This window comes from Coturnix japonica, chromosome 11 (assembly GCF_054131305.1).
Source record: "Coturnix japonica strain WE chromosome 11, WE-NBRP24, whole genome shotgun sequence".
NCBI lineage: Eukaryota > Metazoa > Chordata > Aves > Galliformes > Phasianidae > Coturnix > Coturnix japonica.
In genome coordinates this window covers 25,295,632-25,323,401 of record NC_140673.1, presented here as the reverse complement: position 1 = coordinate 25,323,401, position 27,770 = coordinate 25,295,632, and the positions used below count along the sequence as shown (strand labels likewise).

General features: G+C 41.2%; 1 protein-coding gene across 37 annotated transcripts in view; it reads left to right on the top strand.

Moving 5' to 3' along the window:
- The window catches only part of DAB1 (DAB adaptor protein 1), a 341,210-nt gene that overhangs the window by 284,523 nt on the left and 28,917 nt on the right, over window positions 1–27,770 (top strand). For all 37 annotated transcript variants that reach the window (XM_085511816.1, XM_015870667.3, XM_015870676.3 and 34 more), the window contains 2 exons: window positions 12,050–12,189; window positions 13,462–13,560. In XM_085511816.1, the coding sequence (XP_085367942.1) occupies window positions 12,050–12,189; window positions 13,462–13,560 (239 nt within the window). The remainder of the gene's footprint in view (window positions 1–12,049; window positions 12,190–13,461; window positions 13,561–27,770) is intronic.

The following is a 27,770-nucleotide window of genomic DNA, read 5'->3' as shown; positions in this document are numbered from 1 at the left end:
ATGTTCAGTCAACTCAATCCTGGCTAAGGTATCACTTTGCCAGCCAATAAACAAATCTTACTGCACAAAGTAAAGCTGACAAGCTGACCTTTTCTCCACTTGTGCATTTACACACTGTGTTTTAAAGATGAAGAGAGCAAACTCATGGTATTTTAGTCAGCTTACCAGCTTGGGAAGGTATTGGTAGCCATCAATCCATGGATTTCATGAAAAGAAATGTGTGTTATTGGCTCTCGTGTAGAATCCTTGGAACAATCTGCAATGCTGATCTTCTGGTACTCTACGTTATATGTGTCCAACCCACTTGTTTTACAATTTTGTTGCCCTCTTTTTTATGTTTTAATGAAAAATATAAATGAAAAGCAAGTTTTGTTACTTAAATACTTCAGCTGTGTCATATATTTTATATGTGGCCCAAGACTATTCCTATTCAATAAGCACAGCCCAAGCGAGCTGAAAGGTTGGATGCCCATGCTCTAGAATTTGCCTTTGAATTCCAGGTGGGTTCACATTTCCCACATCAGCACAGTTGGACCTTGGTTGAAGGGTGGAGCAGCCGGTTTCTCCTGGGATATCCCATTCAGGTGGCCATTGCCTAATCTTTGAGGGTTGTGAGGAGGTGAAATCTGATCACTTGAAACCAAGTCAAGCTCAAAAAATATGGCTCTAAGGATCAAGCTTTTCTAATCTTACTCCATCTGCTGTAACTCTGTGCTATGCTAATGCTGGATTTCCTAAAACATGAAGGATCTTTTTATATATCAGTAATTTTTAACCATAAAATCTGTACGGTAGAAATAGTTTTTTGACATGTGAATTGCTATTTTGATCTGCCATTTCTGGCTCAGTTTTGACGTTTTTAATGTCAAATGGATTTTATTTTTTGTTGTATCGTGTAGGAGAGCGACTGAAGAAAAAGTGCTGGCATATAAATTTTAAAAGAATTGTTCTTAAATGGGAGTTCTGAGATTAATCTTACTGGCTGTTGTGGTTCTTTCAAGCCAATCCAATAGGCAGTTAGGTAATTGCTATGGGTAGACTCAATGATCAGATTATATTGAATGCCTGCAGACTCTACCAAAGAAATCTAAGGGAAAGCTATTAAGATGAAACAAAATATAACATTTAAATCGCTGCATGAGAAGCAGCCTGACAGAGGGAACGTAGATTGTGGTTTGATTACCCCTGCAGAAGGACATCTAGAAAATTAATATTAGGACATTGGTAATTGAAAACATTTATAAGAATGAATGCCCTCCTTTTATCTATGATTAGAAAGGTCTTTGACAAAACACGGCTGTGTGTGTATGTGGTACCTCAAGCAAATATGGGAAGTAATGCACTCAAGTCTTTTTATAGATCCTAAAGGTGTCAGAGAAGTAAACTTTCAAGGGCAGTGTACAGCTTCTTAATGGTTCACAGTGGCCAAAACCATGTATTTAATAGCTGCGTGATTGATGAATTACAGAGTTCCATCATCTAATAATTATTTCAGATTCAACCTTTCTATCTTTCTGTCATTGTTTAAAGGCAACCTGAAGGTTTGTGAGCGTTCAGATGTGAAAGAGGATCAAAAGGGAGTGTCTATCTTTCTCATTTGGCCAGGGACAGGTTCATAAGTGTGGAAAGTTAAAGCCATTCCTTCCAGGAGACCTTCTTTCCTGCAGTAGACCTGAAAGCCTCAGATCTGCTGTTTGTTCCTGTCTTCATATGACCGGCTGGTCACAGATGGCCTTGGCTTGGTAATGGACTTTTCCATCTCCGTATTACTGCAGGATTCTTACCTGCAGCTTTTCATCCCAGGTTGGTGTCATTCCAGATCTCTCACTGGAGCAAGAGTTTCCTTGGGAAACCAGGCTAAAAAGAGGAAAGAGAAACAGTTCTGTTAACACCGAGTGTGTTACAAAGGGAAAATGTGATCTGTGTCTCTGGATTACTGGAGTGTTTGAAGCTGTGGTAACCCAGTTGTTAGCAACCATAATTTAGATGTAACTAAGTTGTTTTTTTTTTTAAATGTAAGTAAGTATGACTTATTTGAAGTGTGTTGAATTAGAAAACTCATGAATAAATATTTTGACATAATCAGAATTATATGGCTAGAAATTGACCTACTTTGCATGACAGATGCTTGAGAATCCCCCAGCTAATAGCACACTAACCTGGCATAGCAGTGCCTTATCGTATAATTCACTAAGCTTCATACAGACATTAAATTATTTGACACTTTTTTATTTGTCATGGAGATTAGACATGGTCAATTTTGTTTGTATAAATGAATAACTGATAGGCAAGTTCTTGAGAAGGCTTTGGGTTGCAGTCCAAAAGAGGACTCGTGCATCACTCAACCTGTGCTTTTAGCATGGCCTTGCCAAATGCTGCCATGTTAGAAATAGCCTGAATAGCTTTATGGTACCAGTGATCAAACAACTGGAGTCTCGCACCAAGCAGACAGAAGATGCTCTTCTGAAGATAATCAGAACAGCACAAGGAATAATAACGTTTTAGAAGGCTGGCAATATTTTAATGATATAAATAGATTCTGTTTCTCTCCCCAAGGCTGTTGTTAATGCCTGCGTTGATTTCAGCAGACTGATTTTATCTGCGTGTCCTTAAAGTTAATAGGACAAGGATTTTGCACAGGTTAAGTTAATATAAAACTCCTCCTTTGGAATTTATATGGATCTTTATTTTTTCAATCATCTTCCTTTATTTTAAAATACCAGTGCAGGTGATGAAGCCGTTTAGGTTCATTTTGCGTAGAATATAGTTTTCAGGCTCCATAAATTTTTGTTGTTCACTTCCAGCACAATAAATGGTGGTGCATTTATTGCTTTTTCTTTTTAATAGGAGACAGGTAACTGTCTTGGCCCCATTTCCGTGAAGAAAACCTTCTCCTCTTTTCTATAATACATGCAATGAAGAGTAATATCACGATCAACATCATTAGCTCCTCTTCTCCCTCCTCAGTTGTTTTCTCCATTTTGAAAGCGCTTCTAGAGACAAAATCAAGTTTGTTCACACTCTTCTTTTTGCCCCACAGCCTTCAACAAGGCTGCAAATTTGTTAAACTTGGTAGAAATTGTGGTAGCACAGAGCAGTTGCATTTGACGTTTTGCCTGTTTCCATTTGCACACCACCAACACTTGGTTTCAGCCATCATAGGTGAGGTTGGTAAGAACCTTGTACTCTTACAACCCAACATGCTCTTGAAAAGTGACCCCAGCTTTTCCATATTGAATAATTTCCTTTCCTGTTACTTGAAGTGGGTTTTGCTGTTATTGGGGGTCATTGTTGCATTTTTATTGCTTTTCTGCTAACTCTTTAATTCTTATTTACCTGACCAACACCCCCAAATCTTGATGGTTGGTGCCTAGGCAATGTGGTTCCAGAAACAAGAGCTGTCCTGGTATGCTGATCCTCCATGGCACCACACACATGAGAGGCACATACTCCAGTTCCTTACCTCTAAAATCTGTTTGGCATAGGGGTGTTTCACTTCTTATTAACTTTTTGCCATGGGGCGATTGCCTGCAGTTGTCTTTTCATTTCTGCCTCCTGCTGCCACTTTGACAATAGGAACAGCAGCAGGAGGCAAAAATGAAAGGACCAAATTGAAAGAAGCACTTTGCCACTGTTGTAATTTTGAAATTGATGGTGTTTTTTAGCCCAAAGTCTCAGGAATAAAGCTGCTTTTCTCTTTGCCTCCTATTGTTTTTCCAACAGGGAGAGACATTCTCTGATGTTGCAGAGGCAGTGGGAAGCCAAAATGAAAATAATTTTCTCCCTGAAACGTTGGATTGCATAAAGTGAACAATTTCAAGAGGGAAATAACGTTATGTTTTCTTGTTGACTGCCATGTGGTGAATACTGGTATTTCCGTTTGCCCATGGAAAATAAATAGCAGCTGCTTTTCTTACTGAATTAATGTCATCATAGAATATTTCCTATAAATCTACTGACTGTGCATTTTTGACTTGTTGTTTGTATGCTTTCCCTTTCTCTGCACTAGAGAAGGCTTTGTAACGTAGGTATCTAATTTCCCCCAGAGGCCATGTGCTGTCTCTCATGGCATGGCCTTGGACTCAGCTTCTACAGCCAGAGTTATTGGTCTGCACTGTGCAGAGCTGTACTTTGTACCCATATTGTCAGGATGACCAATAAACCCAGATATAATTGTCTGTATCATTTATGCCATAGCAAGAGAAGTTCAGAGTGGTCCTGCAGGTTGATATTGGTGTCGCAGCGTGCAACAGGTTGCCCAGAGAGGTGGTGGAAGCCCCATTCTTAGAGGCATTCAGGGACAGGCTGGACCAGGCTCTGAGCAACCTCATTGAACTGTATATTGAGGGGAGTTGGACTATGTGGCATTTAAATGTTCCTTCCTACTCAAAAGGTTCTATGAAGCCATACAATGTGGTTTTTCTGCTGGAGTCTTTGCTTGGAGGGATGGGGGCCTAAGGGTTGTTTGGGTGGCAGAAAGTGGGAGATGGACCATTGAATATCAGTCAGCAGTGTGCTCAGGTGGCCTAGGAGGTCAACAGCGTTCTTGCTTGTGTCAGAAACAGAGTGCCTAGGGAAGGGCTTCTCCTTTTTAATGTGTGCAATTGAATAAATTGTTCTCTTATGTGAGAAATTTGGGAAGTCTAGTCAGAGCATAACCTTTCCTTAGCTCGCTCTTTTTACAGCCTTGGAGAATTAACATTTATCTTAAGGCAGCACAAGTATTTGGCCTTTGTAGGAAGTGAACTGATTCTCCCCCCATTTTCTCTCATCATACATAAGAAAAACTAAATTCTTGCATAGAGTTGTCAACAAAATGCATTTGTATGCTTTGAAGTGTTAGTGCAGCCGTAAAGCGTCTCTTTCTTTCCAAAGTATCTGGGCTTTTACTGTGCACCTTTAAAACCATTTCCTCGTTAACACTAATTAAAAAATACCGTAAAATCAACCACAGCAACGCAGAGATGGAGCAAACATTTTCAGTCACCTTTAATCAAAGTTGTTTGTCCCAGAAAGACGCAGTTCCATACTGAGATGGGTAAGGGATGAACTGGTTGATGACCCTGTGTTCCCAAGGGCTACATTTACTTGACAGTTTGATGTCTGGTTGATTTAAACATTTGCCTGAGTGTGAAGCACTCAGTGAACAAAGTTTGTTGATCTGTCTTCTGTATTTTAAGAGAGAAAAGTCTCAGAAAACTCTCTTCTCCCATCCCTTCTAGTTGTGCTGCAAGCCTAATTTTTATTCTCAATTACTTAAGCAGAAAATGGACCACCAGCTTCTCCTTGCTTCACTTTTGTCCATTCCCTAGAGCTTGCTGAGCAAGGCTACTACCTCAAAATGAAGTTTTATTGCAGTGTCGTATTTCAGCTTATAACAGAATCTGGGGCTTTAGCTGCTTCTGTAGCCTGTGGAAAGGCACCTTACAAAATGGCTTTCGGAGATTTATGAAGACTTACACAGCACGGAGGCTGAAAGGAAGTTTAATTACATTCAGCTTTTGGTCATTTCTGTGCCTGACGATGTGCCCATACGCTGTCATCTCAGAGACCATCTAAGAAAATAAAATTGATCAGTGAGCCTTCTGGCTAAATCTAAAACGAGTGCTTTGTCATCTGCCCATGGAGTGCGTGTGCTCAGTCACTGTCAGCTCCGGCGTGCTCACCCCAACCTCTCTAGCACTGAGATTTGTCCAAAAGTTTAATCAAACGTTATTTTATTCCGAGGCCTTCTCTGTAAATAATTGAATTCTTCTCTTCACATACTCACACGTAATTCCTTGCTCTATAAAGAAATAATTTAATTTATTCCGCTCAACCAGTTGGCTTTGGAGATGGTAAAATGTCCATCTTGTTTTGTGCTAGCTTCTGTAGATACAGCACGTTAAGATAAAAACTTGGCAGGCAGAGTTGCTGTCACCTTGTGAATGACATCTCTGCTCATAAAGCTCTGATCAGAGACGGTGAATACTATGGAAACATTTATTTATATAGTAAACTTGGTTCTGCAAGTGGGGCTGTGTAGGTGTCTTTGAGTACTGTAATTCACAGGCTAATGGTGCCAGGAGCCATAAAGTCTCTCAGTTGGAGGTTACAGTAAATAGCAGAGTTGAACAATTGGGAAATACTGCTGAGATGATGGTCTGAATGATGATTGAGTTTTCCTGGAGAGCCCTTATCTGTGTTTAAAATTGTAGGCAATGTTTTTAGATTTAACCGTAATAGGAATTCATTGAGCCTACAGAGTGGTTTCCATTTCACCTCTTTAAGTGGTTTATCATTTTCCCCCAAAAAAATATTCTCTGTGTTTGCACTTGAGACAAATGTTTGCGTTGCTGTCAAAATTGGGCATTTTACCTTTTTCTGAGTAAAATGCACCAGCAGAGCAGCAGGGAGGTTTCCCTCTCCTTGCCCAGTGAGGAGGCTCACGTGTCCCACCAGCACTGCTGGATGGGGTCAGCTCACAGGAGGAGGTGGGATTCTGGATAGAAGGAGGCTTAAAAGCTGGTTTGGTGAGTTTTGTTTTCTTACACCTTGCAACATCACTTTCTTAATTAAATGCTTCCCAAGATGGTTCTGAGGTCATCCCTTCAATGTTAGCTAAGCAACCTAAAACTAGAATCGTAGAGTCTTCAAGGTTGGAAAAGACCTCCAAGATCCACAAGCCCAACTGATCCAACCATGCCCACAGACCGTGTCCCTTGGTACCACATCCCCATGGTTCTGAAACACCTCCAGGGATGGTGACCCCACAGTCCTTGGGAAACAGTGCCAGTGCATCACTGCTCTTTTGGAAAACAAATACTCCATTGGAGGTACTGCAGATCTTCGACAGTATCACTCTGGAGTGGTGAAAGGGCATGTTTCCCTCCATCACATTCAACTTGCATCGTAACCAAGTGTTTTCTACAGGATTCTACATAGAAAAGCGGTGCTTAATGTTAGATTAACAGCTGGGAGGATGATTTGGGCACGTATTTGTTTAGTTTAAGCATCCTAGGTAGAATTGCTGCTATCCATTACATTGTGAAGTAGCAGTTGTGTCCCCAAGGTGCCGTGGTCTCACCAACAAGTCCCAGTTTCTTTTGGGGTGCCGTGTGTTGGAGCTGTGGTTCAGTGCAGCCATTGAGAATAACGTGCCATTAAGGAGTGGAGCCCATCTGAGCTGCTCATGGCTCTTTTGTCAACTGCTGCTCAGTGGCTGCTGTACTGAAAGATAGATATAATTATGTGTGAATATTTTCTCTTTAACACCTACTTATGCACTTTTTTTTTTTCCTTCTCAGGGAAATCTGTAGTTGATTAAAATTACCATGAATTTTCTTTAGGTAATTGCTACCAAATGAAGCTGCGCACAGTGTGCGTATGCACATGTGCAAATACATAGGAGCGTGGATAAATATATTTGTGGAAATAAGGGCACAGCTAATGGGAAACATCTCTCACGGAGCAATTAATTCACGGCTCTCCAGCCTGTGCCATGTCTTGGAGGTCATATCGGCACTGCAGTGTTTTGTGTTCTCCTTTGCACCGGTGCTATCAAAATGCTAATTGTCCCCGTGAAGATGTAGGCTGTTTATAAGCACGGGTGTGATTGTTTTGCAGCCCTGTGAGATCTAAGGCGGTGTTATTTCAGGTTTGTAATTTGAATGTGTGATGAATACAACTTTGACAGTTTATTAGTTAGAAAAGGGGGGGAAAAAAACTCAAACAACAGACACTGGTGTGTCATTCTTCAGTGAATTGATTGCCAGGAGCATGTTATTGACTTTGGTGATAATATCATTATATATTTTACGGTCATAAAATCAAGAAATTCAGATTATGCCCTGAGGGCTTCACACATTTAAATAAAGGATATAGCCATTTCCAGGGCTATTGGTTTAGATTGCAGGATGCTGTGAAGAATACGTACTATGTTAGAAGAGCATGCAGGAAAAGCAACAGCGAGCTTATTGCTGTGATGCCTTGGCTTGTTTTCTTTTTCTGCTTGTGAAATACCCTTACTTAAAGTCCCTTGGGTTGCTCAACATGTTGGCATATTACTGCACTGCTGGCTTAATGCTCTGTGGGGCTGAGAGTTGTGACAGCCTGGTCCTGGGCTTGTGTTGAGGTGAAGGTGAGCTGTCTTCAGGCACTCTGCCCAGGCTGCTCAGAGCTGGACTTTCTGCCTCATTTTCCTCTTGGACTACATAAGAGGGCTTTGAGAGCTTGTTTACAGTCACATCTTGGGGTTGAATGTACTTTAGGCGCTTGGGTTGAGTACTTTGGGTTTGGGGTTCAAATCTGTCTATAACCTGGTGAAGGTATCTTAAGGACATATTGCCTTGGATGAAAATGATTGAATGTATTTAAAAACCTCATTTATTACTTTTACAGTAGATTTATTGAGATCAATAAAGTGCCCTAAACCTGCTGCAATGGGAAACTTCTCTGCTTCAGCCACCAACACAGGACCACATTGCATCACTGCACTCTGGGAATTTGTGGTGCTCTTAGGATTGCCCAAGTCCAAGTACAAAGCTGCAACCCTGCAGCAAAGGCCGTGTTTGCTGCTTGACAGGGAGTGGCTGCAGCTGAAATGCGTGTGGCTTCAAGGGGAGCAGTGGCATATAGAGAAATAGATACAATAATCTCTCAGACATTTACATTTAAAGCACCTCTGAGGATCACAAATCCATATGCTGCAAACAAAACATTTATTTGCCTATGTCAACAGCGGCGTGCTTTCTAATTAAAAGTGATCACCTTTCTAAATTGAGTCTGTGTGATGTTGTTAGTGTTCTTTTTGCTTTTGCATTCATTTCTCAGAGCGGGGCCTGAGCATCAATTCTGGTTTCCTTCTAGATGGTAAGATGCTTGTGTTTGGTTTGGGAAAAGCAATCTGTAAAGGAGTTTGAGAGCAAATCATTGGACAGTAACCGTTGGTCTTGAAGGTAATGAAGTGTAATCCATTTTAGAATGGGTTAATGGTGTTGGTCATCTGATGAAGATCCCTTCCTCTGTAGGGGATGGTGGGCAGCTGAGGTGGCACATGAGCTTCTCACTCACTGTGATTTCAATAAGTGTGGCAGTCTGTGTAGTCAAAACAACAACAAAAAACACCCTAAAATGGAAACCTAAGGAAATAGACATTTATGGAAAGAAGTACCTGTCATTAAAGACGTGTTCTAATTTTGCCCTAAATGGTTGCCTGGTAATGGAAGGTGGAAAGCTTTCTGGTGCAAACTGCAGCACCAAGATTTGGAAAGCCAGTGTGAACATGGATGGAGGAGATCTGGCCATACAGCGAGGAGAGCGACAAGTTGCAGATGGCTGGTTGATAGCAGAGGGCAGTGCTTATGTGCCTCTCTAGGCTTTACATGGGACATATGCTCAAGGGTTTTTATGGCTGAATTTGCAGTCTCTAGTAATTTGCAGTTTCCGCCACAGTTTAAAATATCGACATCATTTTCAGGTTGATGATTTTTCCAGTCATTTATCCCAAAAGCGCTTTATCCTACTTAATCTGGGTCATAATTAACGTGGGGCTTGCGCGTAGGCAAACACAGCCATACGTTGTGTTTGAATGGGCTATTAATGTCATAGATTTACTTTCATTCTGAAAAATAGATCATAGGTTGGAATAAGTATAAATGTTCAAATAACCGGCTAAATGCACGCTCGTTATCATGACTTGGGAAGCACTCTGCAGTGCTTACGTGCACAGAGTCACCACGATATTGCTATTAGCTAACAGCTGCCTTCTGCTGTAATGAAGACGTAAGGCTGAGAATTGTTGGCAAGAAAGCTGCTGGAATTGAATTTTATTTACTGCGAATCAACAGGATATCTTTGCAAGTGTAGGAGGCATACGGAAAAGTCCACTGTGATCGTTGCAGTTTGTCGTGTCTCCAGATGTTCTCCCTCCTGCCCAACATCGGGGGCTGAAAGAAGAAAGGGTTTTTCCATCAATCCTGGCTGGCAGTGCCAACATCTGCCTTGGCGTTCCCCCGAGGGATGCTATTAATGTTACTTCAAGTTTCAGATTTATCATTGGTGCTTCATTTGTGGGGTCTTGTTTGTTTATTTTATTATGTTACTTATTCTTCAAATGCCACGTGAGAGCATGAAGTTTCAACCTACTGTTTATTTCCTTCTGAGGGAGCAGGAGTGAGAATAAATCAAAGGAGACAGTTGGGTGGCCCCTGAACTAGCACAGCAACCCTCCTCAGCTGCCTTATTTTTAGGGATTGTAGATAAGGCATCAAGACGTTGCTCTGGGCAGATCCTTGTCATTGAATGAAATGACATTTCTGTTCTCAAACGCACTCAACATGCTTGAAATAGCTTTGTTTTTTAACAGATATTTAGCCTGCTCTTAGGTCACAGCATGGACTGCACTGTGTGCTGAGTGGAGGAGAGACAAAGGAGGCTCTTCATTTGGAAGTATTCTTTCTTGGTCGTGTATGCTATCTATATTTTCCCATGGTGAGATGGTAGAAATTTCAGTTCCATGGTTTTGAGCCAGGTTTGTTCACCTCATTGGTGTGTGTGTAATGCTGGCAAAGCTGACCTGCTGGCAAAGATGTTTTTAAATAGAAATGCAAAGCAAAAGAGCTTTTTCCTCCATACTTTGTCCTACTTATCAAAAACTATTTGTGCCAAAGCAGGTTTTATTAATTTATATATATTTTTGGTCCTTTGAATCGTATTTTTTCTGTACTTCAATCTGACTGTCCAATTCAGAATAAGGTTGAAGAACATTTGGGGTCCACATTCTCAAATGCAGTTGTCTAAAAGTAGACTTAGCCATGGTTCACTGATAGCTGGCTCTAGCTTCTTGTTCCTCGTTTACAATAGCTAGAAGTACAAGGTGAGCTCTGGAGCTCCTAGCTGCTGGCAGTATAAACTCATGCAACATTGGTTTGTGTTTGGGCCAAGTATTTGGCCTCCTTGAATCCCTGGAGGCATTCAAGGCCAGGCTGGATGTGGCTCTGGGCAGCCTGGTCTGGTGGTTGGTGACCCTGCACACAGCAGGGGATTGAAACAAGATGATCATTGTGGTCTGTTTCAACCCAGGCCATTCTATGATTCAGCTATTTTGCTGGAATCCATTGGGGGCCAATAATAAAAGCTGCTTGCGTGCTTGCAACTATTTACAGCTAGCTGCTACTTTTTGTTTCAGATTCTGGCACAAAAATCCAAAGATAACAGACAAAAATATCTTTAATCACGTTTAGGAAGACTGATTACACAAAATAAACCCCTCTGCATACACCTGCTGGGGATAAGGAACCAACGCTTGCTAAGAGCTTGTATTCCTACAGTCCAAATGCCTTTCATGCCTCGTTGTAGTGCCGTGGTTGTGTACTCAGTCTGGTCTGCACATTGCAGTTTATGTACACTGACCCTATCAGCTCTGTGCTTTATTAACCTGTGATTGCTTTTTTATTAAGAAACATCTCACGCCATTTTTTAGCTTCTCAGGTTGAGCGTCTGAGAGCCAGCGCTGCTACTGATGGCCCTTTATATGTGTCTGCCAACAGAAAGGATAGAACAAGGAGCTGGTGTTTATTGTGTGGGTTTTAGAGCGGCAGTATTCTTTAAGGAAATAACATTGTTTGTTTTTTTTTTTATTATTGGAATGATAATAGCCTGAGTATTGCTGATACAGTTAGATAAGTTATAATGCGAGGGAATAGCGGCATGTTCCTGTTTGAGTTTTGTCTGCAAAATGAAGAATTCTCAGGTGTATTGAGATTAAAACAGCCCAGGAAGATCAGAAGCGTTCAGATTTGTGAGGTCTGATTGGGGCTTATCTCTTCTTTCCGTAAACCTAATTTGTGTGCAAATTTAGTGCGGGAGATTTTGTATGGCAACAATTCCACTGTGAATTGGTGTGAGGCGGTCGGGTCAAAAGGTTTTATTGGACTTGTACATTTCTTCTAATTTTATTCAAATGTTCGGGCGTTGAGGTAGGAGCTGGATCTGATTTACTGCTTAATTGGAGGGTTTTCGTTCATTTATTTGCCTGCAAATGTCACTGTTTCTCTTATGTCTTTTTCAGGTCAGGATCGCAGCGAAGCCACTTTAATAAAGAGGTTTAAAGGTGACGGTGTCCGATACAAAGCGAAGCTGATTGGGATCGATGAGGTTTCTGCCGCACGGGGAGACAAGTTATGCCAGGACTCCATGATGAAGCTCAAGGTGCAGTGCAGCCTTCAATGTTTATATGTTACAGAGGCATGGGGAGAACATTTCGGCTTGAACTTTTGCTCATTCTCCATTGGTGACACCAAGTCACGCTCTGGTTAATTATGTATCAAAATCAGTTAATTTTACATGAACTCCTGGCTGGTACTGCTTATCCCAGTTTAATTTTAATACGTTGTCTCAAAGTTCAGTAGTTATTCATGATTGACACCGCTGCAGTTTGTCCACAAATTGCAAGCAACACAGCTGCAAATTGAGTGGTTTTATTATGAGGAAGGAGAGGTGAAGGAATATAAAGAATAATACATCAGAATGTTGTATATGACAATGTTAATGAACCCCAGCCGTTCCTTTAGCCATTACCTACTGCTGGGGTGAGTAGTGGTGTGGGGTGTAGGGTTCAGATATGGAACAGTAGGGTTAAGGAGTTATTAAATCTGGAGGTTGGGCCCTGGGAGGACAGAGAATGGGTTCCAGTCCTGTGGAGCAGGCAGGTGTACATGGTTGTTCATGAATAAGCAGCAAAGGATGGCACACATCATACACTGCAATAATCTGAAAGAAAGATGTGGTCAATCAAGAATTTATTGGTTCTAAAAAGATGCACTACAGACGTAACTATGGCTGCCACAATGTTTGTATCTTTCTGGTGGCCTATTGGATATTTCACAGTATTCCATAGTTCGTAGTAGCAATCAGGGAGACTTGGCACTGTCCTGCTGGGCAAGCCTTTGTATTCCTTTCCCCCATGGAATACCATTTCCACACCTTCAAGGTGCCAGAGACCTGTTTGAGTAGTGGTGAGATGGTTCTGAGCAGTACTGTGAGATGATGGAAAACCAGGAAAGGAGCATTAGAAGTTCATGTTGGTATGTAAGACAGCATAGCAAGTTGGGAGTACCAGGAACCTAGTTTGTAACAGCAGGAGTTATGAGGACAGGAATCATTGTTGGGATGCCATTCGGCAAGTCAGTTGTTCTCTTTTCTGCTCATGTCTATGCAATAGAAACAATGACCTCTAGAAGGCCTCAAAACATTCCGAAATTGCTGAGCATTATATGAGGGCTAAATATTTTTATTTGCTGTTTAATTTGCTTAATGTTTCATCTTCTATGCTGTTACTGATGAAGGCAGCAGGGCAGCGGGTGGAAATGGGGTTTATTTTATGGTTAGGCTGTTGTCTACAGGTGCTTTGCTGTGGGCACCTGTCAGGAAACAAAACCAGGAGGATAATGAAACCAGCCCTGGTGTTCTTTGTTTCAATAGGGAATTGTTGCTGCGGCTCGTTCGAAAGGAGAACATAAACAGAAAATCTTCCTCACAGTCTCCTTTGGTGGAATCAAAATCTTCGACGAAAAGACAGGGGTAAGTAAAACAGCCATGTAGTGGCACAGAATTGAATCTCTTCATGGATGTTTCTTTATAAAGCATTTCCTTGCTGGGCAGTAACATCTCACCAGTGTAGGCACACATAAAACATCTGACAAGCTTGATAAAGGGTTATCATATATCAGAAGAAGCCATTAGATGACTGAGTTGTAAAGTGTAGCACGGGGATGTGGTTTATTGTAAAACTTTGTCCTGGCTACTTCTGCAGAACAATTTACGTGAGTACATGAATGCTCCTTCTGTGCTTCAGCACTCACAGCTCTGAGGCCAGAAAGTGGCAGGGAGGGATTTGTTTTCCTTCTGCCAGATCCAAAAATTGCTTCTTGGAAATACCAGTGGTTTGTTTGCAGGCTGGTAATGTCACCCATAGGTGTTTCCTCATCCAGCGTGGGCCCAGCAGCAGCAGAGGGCAGATGACGTCTGAGAGTCTTTTGGCAATGGACTAATATTGAGGTTGGCTTGGATTGGGCCACATGTGACATGGGAAGCTGAGGGGAGCTGTGGGCAAACCCAGCTGAGTGAAGCTTGTTTTCCCAATGGAAAAGACAAAGAGGAAGAGCAGCAGGAGCTGCACACAATTCCTTGGGGTTTGCAGAATCGTTTGATTTGGAGGGGACCTTTTCCCTCATTTGTCCAATAGGCCACGTGAGTTACCATCATGCCTTGGCCACCAATACACAGCATTCCAGGAGCCACTGCTGCTGCAGCTTACAACTATCCCATAGTTCAGATGACAGTTGTTTGTAGCTTCAGTGTCAGAAACCCAAGCAAGAGATCTATGAAATCTGTGATTCTCTGATTATTCCTATTAGTAGCAACATTGATTGTTTGTTAGCTACGTGGTAAATATGAGAACTGCTATATTTTAAACATAATTGGTAGAAAAAAGATATGTATATTGTATGGGATCCAAGGTTTTTTACTTTGAGGATGCACTTTGAAGCTGCCAAGCAGCCACTTTCCTGGCAGCATTGGGTCAAGCAAGATGCAGGCTACCCTATCTGGTGCAGTTTTTTGCCACAGAATATTAACATGTTTGGTTATTTTTAAACTGCTTTGAAAGAAGAAAGCTAAGCAAAACATTATACTACTTATATATGAAGACACAACACACAAACTGTTTTAATCCTAATTAAGAGGACTTTTATAGCAGTTTAAACTCTGCCTTGAATTTTAAAAGGCTCTTGATTTAATCTTTTGAAAGATTAACTATTTAACACGATGCCAGAAATAAAACCCTACTGATGATAGATGAAATTATCTTTGCCTGTTAATTTATATTATTAGAAAATCAATGTCATTGAGCTCACTGATACATAATACAAGTAGTTAGGAATGAAGAGCTCGTTTGGAATGTGCTGCATACTGCATGTGTGAAGTAATCATGCAACAGCAGTGTTGAAGAGGACATTGCTGAGATTACAGCCTGTGCCTAGAAGATAGGAAGTGTCAGAACTGGGGCTGGCAGAGCAGTCATGGTTGAGTCCTCTGGCATGTAGACATTGTGTTAGGATTTAACTACATGATGGCATACCTTCTCTTCTGCTTTTGTCAGAGAATACCAGCTTTGTTCAGTGCACGGAGCAAAGTTTTCACTCTGCAAACAATATATATCACTATTTTGTTCTCTTTTTCTCCTGTGTGCAGGCTGGTGCCTCATCACACCCTATGCAAAGGGCAATAAGGGAGTACTTACTTTCCTTTTAGTCTTCTCTTGGGAGACATGTAAAAGAAGAAAGAGGCAGACCTGTCCTGTGGCACTTCTCTGAGTGTTTCACAAATGTTGGATTTATTTCCATTGAAGTGGCACTGAGAAAAGGGATGCGTTTAGAAATAAAGCTGTCGTTCAGCCAAATTGCCTCTCCTGCAGCATTCCTGCTCACTCATATCTGCAACTAGTGAGGTGGGGACATGACAGGTCTCCTTCGAAGATTTCATAACTTTGACACCCTGTACTCTAAATCTGACATAACTATATCATCCTCATAGCACTGCTGTCACTCACTCACTGAGCCATAGACAGAAAGCTTTAAATCCACCTTCCAGATGTCTGCCCCTGAGCTGCCGGAGTGATGTACGGGACTATTGGGTTGTCAGTCTTGAAATAGGACTGTGATAGAGGGATGTGGGGTGCTTTCTCCAGCAGGTTTAACGTGGCTTTTTGGAAGCGGGAGTGTCCTGTTTTCCATTTCCAAGCTTTTGAAGCTGGCTTGCATGGACTTCTTTGCCAGTTCCTGACAGTCACCATCAGCTTCATCCCCAGAAAAAATAAGTTCAATGCAATTAGGCAGCATGGGACACTGATAATCCCGTTCTCAATGTGGAAGTGAAACTAAACATATATGTTTCCAGCAGGTGAAACTGGATGTGTATGTTTGTCCCCCTGGGAAGGAAGGGAAAGGGGACTGCAAATGGTCACAGTTTGCGCTCATAGATCTGATGGCCACATAATATTTTGGAGTCTGATGTTGAGGTTTGTTCAACAGGGAATAAAATATGCCCTTAATATGGAACAACTTGGGTAATCTTACATTTGCTTTCTCCTTTCACTGCCCTCCAACCCCCTGCCAAGGCTTCCTCCCTTAGTTGTGATTTTCTGCAATTTTGGGATTTCCAAAATGCTGTTTCAGGCCACAGTGCTCCTTTACTGTTTGTTTAGAGAGGCTGCCTACCTCTGTAGGATGCCCTTTCCTAGCTTTTATCGTTAGCTATTGGCGTCATGTCTTCCACAATGGCAGTCTGAGGAGATCTGAAAGAGAGAAAAACAGTCTGAAAAAATATGGGCTTCTCTATGTTTGCTATCTTGTGTGCTACTATTGGATTTTAATTTATCACAATAAAAAATCAATTTGTAGCTCAAAACTAGCAAATTTTTAAAAATTGGCAATGTCATAGCTGACTTCGTACAGATGACTTAGGAGAATTGCTCCATAATTCATTACAGATGAAGGGCTGGAGTCGGGCTATTCCTGAAAATCATAAGCATGATTTTCTTCTCCTGCACTTTATAGCTCTAATAGGTTCCAGGCCTAATATTCATCAAAAAAATATCGATTTTAATCATGCCATTTTTTCCAGCCATCAGGAATTCTGCCCTTTGAGTAAATTTATCCACAAAGGAGGTTAGGTTGAAAATGGAACAATATTTGGGAAGATTCCATCTAAGAAGGCTATGAGGGGGATTTGCTGTGGGTTTGCATTGTAGACATGAGACAAATTAATGCATCTCCAGCACTGTGAAAGCAACAAAATCCTTAACTCCACGTAGCAGGATATGCAAATTATTTAAAGGACCATCATTGTTCATTAGCTATTTATGAGTATTATTTTGTTAATCACACACATCAGGCTATCTCGCTGTGATAGCTTAGTAATGCTTCATTAGACACGCATGACTAATACGGTCTCCGTAAAGAGGCTGTAATTGTCTCATTGTTTATTAATGTTACAATAAATCTCTGTTTACTGTAGGTTACTTTCCAAAATGTGTTTAAAAACAGTACTTTAATTGTATAAAATAGTAAGGAAACCATTTTCTTCTAAAAGGTATGCTTTTAAATTCATGCTCTGATTGCAAAATCCTGTTGATGTTAACAGAAAGCCTAGACTCTGAGAAATATCACAAAGGCAAAAATATACTGTTAGGCTTTAAGTCGGGAATTATTTCTGTTAAAGTAAAATTCTTTGTCAGCTCCAGGATAGGCAGATTACCTGAATACACTGCAATATATATCTCTGTACTATTATTACAGATGAAATACCCAGATTGTTCTGTCATCCAAAAAGCGTAGTAGACCTGTATCACTACCTCATTTGTCTGAAATAGCATAAGCTATGGATTGTAACCCAATCTATTAAGATGCCAACCATTTAACCCACTTTGCTTATTTCATCACGCGTGACATCCAAAGAGTTTCATTTCCATGGTCTCTTATGCACTTTGAAGAGGTTAGTTGTACAGCAACACTGACCAATGTCTTCATGAAAATACAGGGCTTGGTTGCATCATGTGTTGTAAAATTCCTGCATTACAATACTGCAAAGAAGTATTGCAGTGTGGTGCTCGTGTTTTATGAATTTAATCCATAGCCATTTTCTTCAGGGCATCGGTATGAAGCTGAGAAAGGAAAATGGTGTATGTATGTTGTGTTGGCCATCTACTCTCACTCTTCTTCCTGCTGGCTTCTTCCTGCTCACCAGTTCTCTTCTGGTGAGTTATTTTACAGCTGTGACAAGACCCGATCACAGGTTTAGACTTCTACATCTTGCCCATCTTCCTGACCTTTTAATCTCTCTTGACCTTCTACTGCTCAGTCTTTTTGAGGTTGTTGCTGAGGCTTCTGTAAATCATTTCCCAGGCTGATCAGAAGCTATGGCAGTTTTGTGTTGATAAACTCCAGTATCGGGTACTCTTCTCCATTTGACGAGAACAACAGTGTTAATTACAATAGATTGCTGACAGGACAGCTAAAGTTGGCCAAAATAAAATTTTAGCAAGGTGAAAATTCTCACTGTTAGCTGAAAATATCTCATTTAAAATGTACTAAAGGTGCTTCTTGACTTTACTGGAAATCTGTTGGTTCTGGCATCTTTGGCCAGAAATCGAGGTATGGTTATGGATTTCTAATTACTCCTTGAAGCACATGTGCTGGAGCAGATGAAATGTCAGACTGTCAAGTCTCTCTCACTGAGCATCTCCGAATCTTTAAAAATAGAAAGAAAGGAAGGAGTTCTTTTTATCTGCTCCGTACTCGCTCTGCAGTGAGCTGCAGAGATGGTAATGATTAGTTCATCAGATTCTTGTGTTTGCTGGAGTGTGGTGATGTGCAGGAAGTTGTGAAGGTCCCCCTCCTGGAGCCCTCTCTGGATCCAGGACAGGACATTCCAGGATTAGTTTTCATCTCTTTCATTTCTTTAGTACTGATCTTCCCAAAGTCCCTCTGGCCTCTTTGTGGCTGATCGCATTGGCATCATTCTGAAGTCCTTCCTTCTGGCCTCCTTGTCTCTCATCTTTGGATTTTAACCCTGTGCTTCTGATTTCACTCTGCATCCTGCAGTTTTCATCTGCTGTTCCCTGCTCTCTGTACTTGTCCCCCCCCCCCCCCCTTTTTTTTCCCCCACCTGCTATGTTTTTTTATCAATATTATTTCCTTTGCAAATAGAAATGTGGTTATCGTGTCATGCCAAGTGATGCCAGTGCTGAACGCTGACCTGCCTTCCAGCCCTCTCCTCATACATTTACCCATCAGTTCAAGCTTAGCAGGGCTGAAACAGGCATTTTAATCCCAACTCCCAAAGGTCTCCCACTGACCTCCTTTCTGAGCACTGAGGAAAGCATCAGCACCATCTATTATTCAGTCTGCAAGCTCCGCAGCCTTTTTGTCTCAACCTTGTTTTCAATTGCCACATCCAGAGTAACTCCAGATCTTACAGATTTCTTGTAACTGCTTGGAAATACAGCACTTATAGTCATGCTTTCGGTTAAAACACAGTTCTGCCTCTCTTCATCTTATGTCTCAATTGTCATCCTTTTCTCTGTCCTTGACAATTGACTTTCATTTTTGAAATCCATTGTGACTGCCAAGATTGCTTCCCCAGCTTATTCTTTTGATCGTGTCATGATTCTCTTTGCCTTCCTAGGCTGAGTCTGCCTGCTCTGTTTTATTAACCCATAGCCTGTCTGTGTTTGTTTCCAGGCTCTCAATGGCTCCCTTTACTCCTCATCCCCTTCCAAGGAGCCACTCTATTGAGTCAGCTTTCATTGGTCACTTATTCAGTTCTCAGATAAACTACCCTGAGTCTCTTCCCATCCTGCCCATCGTAGTTGTAGATATCCATGCTGTGCTCCCTGATTATATTTCGTATCTCTCCTTAACCCACTCCTGTGCAAGTAACTCAACTCCATGTTGCTGAGCCTGCTGTTATCCTGTTGAACAAAGTATGCTTTAGAAGTCTGGCCAGTTGGGTTCTTGTCCAATTGCCTCACAGTTTCCTTTCTTTCTGTGTGTAAATATGAACTTTAGACGTGGCGTTTATTGTTTTACGTGCGATAAATAAAACTAATTAGGAAATAGCAGAGTAGGGAACTTAAATCCTGGCATATTATTCTTATAATGTATTTATAGTCTTCTGATGCTCTAAAAGGGAAACAATAATATATTTTGTAAATAATGTTTGACAGTTAGCAAAACGTAAATGTCAGAAGAGCCTACTTCTACAATTACATCTCTAATTGACTATTGTAATTCATTTCTTATTGGCCTTCCCAGCCATGCCCTAGATAGTTTAGAAAGTTTAGAGTGCTCCGAAGGGATTTTTAATAGCCACAAGCTCATAGAGATGTATTTTCTATGCACACAATTTGCCATGAAAACCTTACACATAAGGCAGTTTCATCACAGTGAAATAAAGAGCCCCAAAGATAAAACTCAGGTGTGACTTTGCACATGGATAAATCTGAGTATTTTGAGGTTTGAACGCTGTCTTTGAAATGCTCCGATCTGCAGCTCAGTTCAGCCTTCTTATAGTGGGTGCCCATAGGAATTGCCTTGTGATGTTTTAACACTTAACTGGCGTGAGGATAAAATAAAGCTATTTTAGGCATTTAATCCAAACTGAAATAATTTGTGGGAATTTGTTGTAGCTGTATTTTTCAGTATGAAAAAGATAAACACTTGATTGCTTTCAAAAAGGCAGAAAATTAGATTTAATGACTTAGTGGTGGTCTCGTTTGGCTGTATGTGGCCTCCTGTTGTTTAAGCCAAGTGTCCAGAAATAGATTAAAGGAAGGGGGGAGGACTTCTGTGTGCTCTGTGTTTTATGGAGAACCTCACTGTGTGTATATTCCCAACAGCCTATTGGCCTGCATTATGTATGGGGGTGGATATCTGCCTATAGAGCTGTTGTGCTACAAGTTACTGTTTAAACACTTCCAATATCATCTGTTTTTAATGTTTAGTATGCTCAAACAAAACTTGGATTGAATCGTACTAAAACCATTCAGGTCAGCAAAAAAACCCACCCTTTTGTTCTCATAGATCCTAGTACATAGTAGGATGTCTGTTGCATAGGATGCTCTATTGCATCCTTCCAGTGAGGTATTATTCCATAGCAAAAAACTCAAAAGTATGTAGTTACATATATTGGTGAGTTTTTTTGGCATGTAGTATCAGTGGCCTTCTTTAATTCAGATAAACTGAGATACAAAAGCCAGAAGGTATCCTCATTGATACAACCACATTCTTTTTTTCCAGCTGCAGTTTTGGTAGAAAAGCAGCCAAAATGCATTTGCTTGGGGAGAACTGCTTGCAAGTGCTGGTATTTTTAAGCCAGGTTAATGCATTACGCACCAGAAAAAAAATTGCAGGCCCATTTTCAGTACATGCTGAATTATAATGGCTGAATTCAAACTGCTCGGTGGAGGATTTAGCAAGAGAAATGCTGACATAATAATAGGGCAGGCTGCTGGGATGCACTGAAACTTCCCTGGAGAGCAGTGGGGGACCTCCTGTGGGTGCCATAACACAAAGTTCCATCTCCCTTTGAAATCCTGTGTTCCTTCCCCTTCGAGGTGGTTGGGAAGCATTACACCCCAGGTGTGCTGATGATTTTTCTTCCCATTGAGTGCATTTTATCTGGTAGGCTGCTCTGCAATTTTCTGTTTGCCCCGGTAATAGCAATGCTACCGGTGATGCTCCTGAATTTCTGTACTAACTTGCAGGTTGTTTAACCTCTCCTATGGGCTGCTGTCAAATGCACAGGAGACAGATGGCCTTAGCTGTCAACATAATGGGATAGGAAGCTACAGGAAGGTTTACTTTTAAAGTTAGCTCGAGTTTTCAAGAGGATAGTAATAGATTGCTATTGGCAATAAAACCAGTGGATAATGTTCTGCCCTTAGCATCACATTGTGTTTACAGGGAGGGCAACAAGGGCTTTGTTCAGTCTGACAGTCAGGGGAACAGGTAAATGCTTTCTTTCCTCTGGGTTTATGTAGGATGCTGCTATTTGTCAGCAGTGACCAAACACACATACCTGCCTTTTGTTCCTTTTTACCCATCATGGTTCCCATCATAGTAGAATGCTCTACTGCTTGAACTGGAACTTAGGATTCTTGTAACACGATATGAGTCTGGCTCCAGAAATTCCTGCTTCTGGATATTGCAGGGAAAATGACCCCAAATCAAGCCAAAAGTTACTCGAAAGTTCTTTGTTCTTTTTTTAGGGTCTCTTTGAGGTTTGCCTTTTAGATTTTATTTCATTTTTATCTTCAGGGCCCCAGTAATACACACATTCGTGCTGTGGATGTTTTATATCCTTGGTTCAGTGCCTGTTGAGGGACCTGAACAAAAAGAAGGATTGGCACATTTATGGGATAATCTTAAGTTGGTTTATTCCTGCAGTTGTAACTGTTGGAAAAAAGTGTCCTCTTTGCTGCTCTACAGCAAAGCTGTAGGAAGGCTGAGCATAAAAGAGCATGAAGTGTCTGAATGATTCTTATGAGCAAGGTAGGTGAGTAATGGTAATGTTTCTGAATTCCAGAGATTACAAGCTCCAGAGCCAAACGTGCTGGCCATTGAAAGTTTAAGCCACAAGAATTGAAGAGTTAACTTTGTCTAGTTCTGTACTGAGCCATTTGAAACCAACCTGTGCTAAATGCAGGGGGGGATTTCTTGTTTGTATGCTTTGGTTTATTTCTGATTATGGAATCACTTTCATACTTGAAAGACACTAAATATTGGGTCTTGTGATCTTCTCAACTCTTGCTTTCATCTCTATTGGTTTTGGAACATGATATCATATGTAGTTCATGAATTCATAGAGTTGTTTCCTATTCTCATTCTTCTGCGCACACATGCTTTCTGTCATCCTTCTTTAAATCTTTCCAAATTGGTATAAGTATCTGATGGACAGATAAATAACTATAAAGTAAATTCCTCTTGTCGTTTTACCTTTTACCTTGTGGCATTCCAAAAGCAGACTTATGGTTGAAGAAAGTTGCTGTTTCATGGCTTTCCAATACAACTTAAATTTTAGTACTGCCAACATTAGTGGGATTTTTGTGATCATTGTAAGCTCTCCATTATAGAGTTGGTGTGACAAATCTTGAACAACTGAGGCTGGTTTTCAGCAGTGAGCTTTTCAAATTATGGGCTCATGACACGCTCTGAGGAACAGAGCGGATCATAATGCTCAGTAAATCTGAAGCACTTTAGACCTGAGGCAGTTAAAGCCAAAAGATATCTCCAAAGCTACTAGAAGTTGTATGAAAAAATGTCTTGTGCTGTTCACGTAAATCAAAAGCATTTCGGGAGGTGAAGGATGTTGGTGTGAAGGAACAAAAGAACTTTGTAAAAGCAGAAATCTATCTAAAGGGATTCACAGGCTGTAAAGATGAATACAGTAAAAATACTGGGCGGTTCTATGGTATTGGAGCAAACGGACTGTCTTATTAGTGAATATTGTGCTCCCTCAAACTCAAGATTTAATCATTAGCAACCTTATGAACTTCAGAGCAGGAAAGAACACAAGGCATGGTCAGAGGTGCAGTGTTTAGGCTGTGTGCCAGCTTTGGCTTGGGAATAGAGAGGCAAAGTTGGTGTATTTATGGCTATTTTGATCAATTAAGTGTTTTCCATAAAGCCATGAGGTGGGTGCTAACAGAGAAGACAAGTAGATATGTTACAGCCTTGGAAACACAAAAGTGGCCATGGAACTGCCATCCAAAGAATGAAATAATATTGCAATAAACAGGAATTGTTCCTTGGATGCCACACTGAAATAGTGAAATGGGAAGGTAGGGCAGTGTGTTACAGTCTGTAGATTGTTTTGAACAGTTGAGGTGTAGGTGCATACTGCATTACTGTGCTCATTGGCCCAAAGGAGATGTTGACTTTGGTAACAGGGATTGGGTTTGCTGTTTCTTGGTACCCCTGCTCAAATCCTTCTTTGTTGTAGAAAATAATACAAGACTCATGGGATGTCCAACAGCACAGGTTTAGTGTAGCACATTTGTTTTACAAAAGCTCTACGGAAATGTTTCCTTGCCCTTTAGGATTTTCTTTGTCCTAAAACGATATTTGCAAGTGCATGTTTTAAATGTAGCTGAGGATTAATAGTAATTGGACAAGGGCTTTAGATTTAGCTACCTAGTTTTACTTCTAGTACAATAAGAAATTGAAGAGCTTTTGACATGAAGGTACACATTCGGCCATGTATGCATTCCACTTTTGTTTTGTTCCTATATCTAATAAATGAATCTTCTGCACGAGCAACTTAGCATTTGCTTTTGAAGACAATGAACAATAACTAAATTAATATCTGGTCTTTGTCAGACATTATTACAAATTATGAGAGCCAGACAGAAGTTTATTACCTTAGTGGTGTTCTCTTCCACAAATTAGGCTCTTGGAATATCCAACTCGCTCAATATTGTAGATCCATTCATCACAATTAGATTGCTGTGCTGGCAAAGTTAAGTCCTGCTAACTTAATTGACTAACTGGTGTATGCTGTGGATGTGCAATGAGGACAACTTCAGGCAATTTCTGAGCATTCTGGCACGTGGGTATTGCAGAAAGCACAAACAAGGGCACTAACATTTGCACCTACTCCCCAGCTTCCCTACAGGCAATTGTAGGATACTTTTTGTTAGGCAAAGGAAATGTTAAGGATTAGTTCAGATGTCATAGGACACCTGAGCACCCTTTTATGTCATCCTCCTGAGGCTGACCAGCCAGGCTGTTGCCTTGGATACCTTCACCAAGTTCTTGCTCTTGTATGGGCTGAACTGCAGTGCCCAGACTGTGCTTTGCCCAGCGCTTCATTTGAAGACTTGCTCATCTTTAGACATAACAGTTGTGCTCACTGACTTTTGTCCTTCCTGACTCAGCTGCACTGTGCCACGTGAGCTTGGGCAAGGCACGTAATCTGTTTTTGCTTTAGTCTCTTCGACTGCAGGAAGATAATGGCTCTTAAGAGTTTTTATTATTATTATTAAGAGGAAATTAAACTTACACACCTTTACAGAGACCAGGCTTTGAACTGTATATAATCTGAAAGTGTGCTTTTCATGCCATGTGTTTTTATTGCAAAGCTTGTGCTCTGAAATGCCTGTTAGGAGTTGGCCCTTGGAAGAGCCTTTCTTTAGGTTATTGTCTGCAAAATCAATCTGTGCAGAAGAAGTGTGGGGATTAGACAGACTTATTTCTCTCTCACTGTGATGATATGCTTCAAGGCTGCCACGTGAGGAGTCCATTCAAGCTCAGAGAACACACCAGAGCTTACGTTTTCCTTTCTAGCTCCCGTTCCTGTGTTTTGAGCAGTAATGACAAATTCACAAGGGATAAGCTGGACCTTAACGGGTCTGGCTAGCAAGGGCAGCAACCTGCAAGTTCTGCCTCTGTGTTGTTGCTTTGGCAACTCTCACAACACCAGTGAAATGTTTTTATGCTGCATGTCGATACAAATCTAGCATTTCTGGGAGCAACGAGATGAGATTCATCTCAGAAGTGCTCGCGTGTTTTACAATTCATTGTTTTCACTTAATGTCTTGCAGTATATTGCGTTAGATGTGCTATTACACTTTTAGCTTGCTAAGCTTCTTGTTAAGGCATCGCTGTAATTTTCCTTGTTAGATTCAGGTTTTAGTGTTTGTTCAGTTGTCTTCCTAAAGGTTATAGGATGTGTTTTCTTACAACACATCAGAGCAAATGCTACGTGAATTGGAGTTTGGGCGAGGTAGACAGCAGCATAACCAAAACTGAGGTCTGTGAAGTTATTTCATTGTGAATTTTGCAGTTTGGAAGGTAGCTGATGTTCAGGAACCTTGACATGACACGCAAAATATGCTGCTGATTTATTCAGATGGCTGAAAAGAGGATAGATGAGAATGGAATCATAGGATCACAGAATGCCTTGGGTTGGAATAGGCCTTAATGGCCATCTAGCTCCAAACCTTGCCATGGGCTGGTTGCCTCCCACCAGATAAGGCTGCCCAGGGCCCCATCCAACCTGGTCTTCAGCACCTCCAGGGGTAGGGTATCCACAGCATCCTTGGGTAAAGACAGAGGATGCTTACACCATGGCTGTCCACATTCCGGCGTTGGTAGCCTGGAAATCCTGAAGCTCCACATTTAACATTTCAAGATTGAGACTTTACAGCTCAAATCCCTGTGAAACTTGTCCTTCTGGGCACACCATTACGTACTGCATGCTTCCTGCTTTCGGTGGGGCAGCTCACAGGGTGTTTTTTGTTGTGGCTCTTAACAGTGTGCCCCAGGCTTCACTAAATAGACAACCTCATTAAAAGAGGAATAGCAATAGTAAAGCAGTGACTTTCTCATGCCATCTAACTCACATATTTGACATGATTGCTGGGCCCTCCAAGTACTTAATTGATTGACTTAATTGATTTAGTGGCACTGGAGGCTACGGCATGGAAATAAAGGGACAAGATGAGGATAAGGGGTGAAAAAATTTATGATAGGTGCCAAGCAGCCTGAGGGAAATTAGAAATGCTACAGATCTCAGAAGTAGCTAAATCAATTCCACATGATGTGCAAGGAGGGGTTGGGGGGGGGGGGGGAGAGTAGAAGAGGCAGGAGGTGGAGTGGCAGAGGGGAGAGGAAATACTCATGGGCTGCAGGGACTGGGGCAAGCACAAGGGCTTGATGCATTAGGGATGGTGCCTGTGGTGGCTGTCCATATTGCTGCCTAGGAAGTATTTCAGACTTCTGTCTTTAACAGCAAGAAATGGTATCTGAGCATATGAATAAGATGTAATATAGACATCAGGTTTAGCCTGAAAAGAACAACTGTTGCAGCACATGACTTTGATAGCTGATACGAGGCTTTGTCAGTGCTTGCTTTTTAAGATCATAAATGTTTTCAATAGTGACTAAAGCCACACAAGACCTAAAATAATTTGGAAGCTGTGTATTTTAAATTTATTTAACAACCGAAGCTTAATTGTTAAATTACTTTCTAATCCGCGCAATATTTAATTGACTGTATTGAACCGCGGTACAAATTAAGTCTTCTCTGTAATGTGTTCTGCCATACTGCAGCCCTCCACCAATCCCACACCTCACTGGAGGCGTGCTAAATGGCTCATAGCAGCACTCGGCAAAGGTGCCATAAAAACATCAAATAGTTTGTGATGGACTCCACCAGAATCTGCGTGTGGGAGTGTCATAAACATCCCTGAGCTGTGAAATGCTCCTTTATAGGCTCTGACCCACTGGAAACAGGATTAAGTCGTGGTAAAACCCCAAAGACAAAAGAGCCAGAGAAGCTGGGGAGGGAGAATGATGCAGTCTTGACCTGGTGTTACAGTGGTGGGTCTGTACCATCTGCAGTGGGTGTCATTCCTGCTTAATGATGAGCAAAGAATCAGGCACTCATAAAATAACATTTGAAAGAAAGTGCTGGAAAATGTAAAGAGGACACAGTCCATGAATCAAGCCCTGAATGCACAGTTTCGAAGGAGTGCTTGTACCTTCATTGTGCAACAGATGTGTTTGCAACGTTACGTTTTATGTGTGTATTCCAACCCTGTGTCCCTCAAACAAATAGAAGGCTCTGCGTGCTCCATACTGTGAGGCAGGATGCTGTTGCAGTCACCTTTACTTAATTTGTACAGCAAATGAGGTATCATAACTGTTACAAGCGTAACAATTTTCCAATAGTTAATGAGGGCTCCTGAATAAATCGGAGTGTCTCCATCTGCTGTCTTACATTGTGGGTGATCTTTTTCCATGGTAGAATGGTCTTCAAATTTAATTCCATGAGGAAGGAATCTGATCACAGTTTAATTTCAGTGCAAATCGCTGTCTCGCAATCAATAAAGCAATGTCAGAGAACTTTGATTTAATAGGAGCCGAGGATAACGTTCCCTTGTCATATGCAGAATAGAGAGATGGGAACATTTCATTTCATTGCAACAGATAGAATGCAAGCGTGCTTTCAGAGGAGCCTAATAAATCAATACCAGTGTATTATCTAAGGAAGATCCCATCGTTAATTTTGAACACTTAACACGTTGTGACAGTCTGGAGCACACCTTCAGCTTAACCACATTCAGCCCAAAGTCAGCATCAGCGCTTCCATTTCCCTAAGAACAAGCAGTCTCGATCTTGGGAAGTTAGGAGTCATTTACTGAGGAATGAAAGTGACCAATGTCCAGT